Source organism: Hordeum vulgare, chromosome 4H (genome assembly GCF_904849725.1).
Source record: "Hordeum vulgare subsp. vulgare chromosome 4H, MorexV3_pseudomolecules_assembly, whole genome shotgun sequence".
Lineage (NCBI taxonomy): Eukaryota > Viridiplantae > Streptophyta > Magnoliopsida > Poales > Poaceae > Hordeum > Hordeum vulgare.
In genome coordinates this window covers 207701176-207704877 of record NC_058521.1, presented here as the reverse complement: position 1 = coordinate 207704877, position 3702 = coordinate 207701176, and the positions used below count along the sequence as shown (strand labels likewise).

Sequence of the window (3702 nt, the reverse complement as noted above, 5' to 3'; positions counted from 1 at the left end):
AGTGGTGCGCCACTAGTATGACTATTAGGTATTTTTTTCTAATATTTGCACAGATTACAAAACATATTATTGCACAGAATATAGAGAGCACAGCATATAAACAACAGATTTATCGAATACAATAGAAGATTAGTCTCCGAATACAATTCATCATATTAGTCTTCGAATTTAAAATACCGAACAAAGTTAGAACATTACAAGTCTCGAGACCGCGAGTAGCAAGTTTGTCTTCACATTACAAGTCAATATCGATCATCTAAACTACCATCATGTAGAAGATAGCTGTGGTCATGACGATGAGCATAATCGCGATGAAACTGGTCTTCATCCGGCTCTTCCAACCCTCCCTCCTCTATCCCGCTAGATAGCGCGCGTATCTAACTTCCGCCTCCGCCCTTGTGGTGTACCCTTTGTAACTGTTACCGCTGAAACAGTGAACCCGTCTCCGACACTCCTCCCAGTCGTCGTAGACTCCGAGAACCTTACCCTTGTACACGACATACGACGGCATCTCTATGCACTAGCCAAACAAACATCAAGCTAACCTGCAGTAAATCATCGGCCATAATAAGCATACACAGAAAACATCAAGCTAGGACAACACACAAACTACATACAGGAAACAGAAAGCAAACAATAAATGACTGAACCTGGGTAAATCTAAAGGGAAAGCGCAAATGAGCAAAGAAACAAAGCATATTTGTAACTTTCTATATACATCAATAGCCTAATCCATAAGAAAGCTGCACCAAAAAAATACCCAAAAGATAGCCGGTCCTACCGAAAATCTGCAAAGTCAACAACAAGAGTAAGTTTGGTCACATTAATATGATGATCAGCTAATAAAAAAATGTTACACAGGTCGTGAAATGTACGCATGACAGCATGTTTTATTGCTTCCTTCTGATTGCTCACACCAATAACATCACAACATTTTCCATTTTGCTATTTTACGGTCCTATGTTTGCAGTACACAAAGCCAGAAATAATATGGTGGCAGACAGAATATTTCAGGCTTCCCTTTACAACGGAGCCCCAGATCAAATACACCTAGTAAATAATGCGAGTCCAAAGATGCAAGGCAACTTTGGACCACTAAATGCCCCCCGAGTCATGCAAAACTCAGTTTCAGACGCTTAACTTCACGCATTACAAACAAAGCAAATAAATACTGATGCCATGACCACCTTGACCAGAAAGGCCACCACCTGGTGTCCACAGCTAGACAACAGGGCGGAGAATCACCAACTTAGAATTATGAAGGGACACCATCCACGCATAACAAGGTGGCAGACAACATTCCACACAAGTGATTTAGGATGTGGAAAAATGCTGGTGCTAACAATGTTGTACTGTTGTCTCCCATTATGTGTGGCACATGCTTTCAGAATTATGGTCAAATAACCAAGCACACCTGGTAGTTGAAGTGAAAAGGATATATGCAAATTGAGCAACCTGAGTGTAGACACACTACAAATTCAGATACACTACGATATCTGCATAATTTGCAGGTCATTCCGACAACTGACAGGGAACCAAAATAAAGATGATAGAATAAGTTTGAATCTTGAAAAGTTGAATATTCCCCAATACTCAACATCCCTCAAATGCAACCAAACCTCCATGTACAGTGTGCCCTTACTATGAAGCCTAGTTTAAAAAACTGGACCAGACCGGCGGTCGGACTGGAAAAAACTGGAACCAGCAGCCTCATCGGGTTTTGAAGCTAATAAGACCGAACCGGCCAGTTTTCTGGAAAACCAGTGAAAAAACGGGTCACTAAATCGAGAAAAATCAGGAAAATATTTTAATAGATATTGGGAAAAGTGTGATTCGATTTCAGGTCGTGTGAGCAATACGCAAGGCCTGCCCACGACCCTATAACCAACTCGGGTATGCTACTTTGTCGTTCACCACACAAAAATAATTATATTTGACCATTGTTTCACACTATATTAGCACATATATTACTCGACATTTATTAATTATTGCTTAAAAACCGACAATCGAAACAGTGAACCGACGGTCCGACCGGTGAAAGCCTAAACCGAAAACCTTTCCGGTTTGATTTCCGGTTCGATTTTTTAAACTATGCTATGAAGTATGGACTAAGAGTATAAAATAGTTACTTTCCCTAATCCCTGCTGGTTCTGGATTTTCTATTGCACTTTCTCGGGATAGTGCAATTCACTCAGATGATACTAAAAAAATTCAACTTGTACAATAATAGGTTCAGCTGGTCCATTGCCATTTAAGTCAGCAAGAATGCATGTATGTGTGGCCCAAACACAAAACTTAAGGCTTAAACAAACATCTATAGTAATTAGTTGTGTAGAAGGAAATAAATGGATGCAACTAGAAAAGCTAGCAGCCATGCAAAACAACACTACTTGAAAGTTTAAGCCATAAAATGGATCAAAGAGAAAGAGATGTTGCAGGACCTGTGGAACAACCAATCTCTCAAGGTTGGCAGCATAGGGCATGGGTACATCAGCTCCAGCAATCCTCTCAATTGGAGCATCAAGATACTCAAAACTTTCTTCTACAACAGACATGCTGCAAAATAAGGCATGTATGTGTCAGAATAATTCTTACTATACAAGCTCCATCAAGAGAAAGGGAGAGACAAAAAGAGAACCATATCTCAGCACCAACAACATACTGGGGGAAGCCTTCTTCAAGAGTCACCAATCTATTTGTTTTCCTAACAGATGCATTTATGGTGGCTCTATCCAGTGGCCTAATTGATCGGAGTTTGATCACCTATTGTAACATATCAGTACAAAATAAGGAAGCATGCATAGCCTGTATCATGTAGAGTAAAATCATATCAATAGTTACACTGAAAATATATTTTGCAAAAGAAATTACCTCAGCACTGATTCCTTCCTTGGACAGTATCTCAATGTGACATCCTTGAGAAATGAAAGCTAACGGTGTGTCAAATCCTGTAAGGTTGACAATACAGAAAATTCATCTTCCTCCCACGTTGTTTTACCAAATATAGCATGACGCACCTCAAGAGCATAACCGACCATCTTGGAGAATGCAGTAATCGTAACATCTTTACCCTCACGCTCTATCTACAGAAATAAAAAATCCACACGTAAGTACATACTGTATAGAAGTTTAGGGATTCTATACCAAAAATAACTATCTAAGACCATGCATCTGATCTCTGAAAACCACCAGTGCATACTGCATAGAAGTTCAGTTACTGCATTACATTGAAAACCATCGTGAAAACCACTAAGCAAAAATGTACCCATGGGACAATGAGGCAAACCCCAGATAAATGGTAAACTTGGAGAGAAGTTTGCCAGTCCATTGGCAGACATATTCAGAGACATGGGAGATCACTTTGCAAGTCCTACTCCTGTTCGACACGGTATAATTCGATCAGGCCTTACTCGATATGAAGGATACCAATACACAAGTAGCATATGAGTGCTTACTATTGAATGTGAAGTAACAAACAAGTTTTGCTTTGTGTTGAAAACTAGTACATGACCTGAAAGACCAGAGACCTGAGTCAGATGAACATCCTGCTGGTGCTTTCGTCTATGCTCAACTTCATCTCCTGGACAGTGTTTGCGGACAAGGAAAGCCGCTCGACTTGTTCATTCTGGTATGTCGTTAGATGCGCCATCAGTTTTATGTGTCGTCGTCAACGTAGTATTTTGTAGTGTCTCCAGGTTAAGA

General features: G+C 40.1%; 1 protein-coding gene across 1 annotated transcript; it reads right to left on the bottom strand.

Annotated features, from left to right (window-relative positions):
- Nucleotides 1-540: 540 nt before the first annotated feature.
- Nucleotides 541-3328, bottom strand: LOC123450399 (pyruvate dehydrogenase E1 component subunit beta-1, mitochondrial-like). The gene is made up of 8 exons (XM_045127674.1): nt 3287-3328; nt 3190-3198; nt 2999-3083; nt 2872-2948; nt 2639-2763; nt 2442-2556; nt 651-660; nt 541-545 (listed from the first exon to the last, which is right to left on the bottom strand). The coding sequence occupies exons 1-8, from the start codon at nt 3326-3328 to the stop codon at nt 541-543; spliced, it is 468 nt and encodes a 155-aa protein (XP_044983609.1).
- Nucleotides 3329-3702: the final 374 nt, after the last annotated feature.

Bases quoted from the DNA above. Each gene is read 5' to 3' on its own strand.
- LOC123450399 (XM_045127674.1), bottom strand. From the start codon at position 3,328: ATGGACTGGCAAACTTCTCTCCAAGTTTACCATTTATCTGGG. The intron at 2,949-2,998 runs GTAAAACAACGT...TCAACCTTACAG, and splicing joins GGTGCGTCATGCTATATTTG to GATTTGACACACCGTTAGCT. The intron at 2,557-2,638 runs GTTCTCTTTTTG...CTTATTTTGCAG, and splicing joins GTTGTTGGTGCTGAGATATG to CATGTCTGTTGTAGAAGAAA.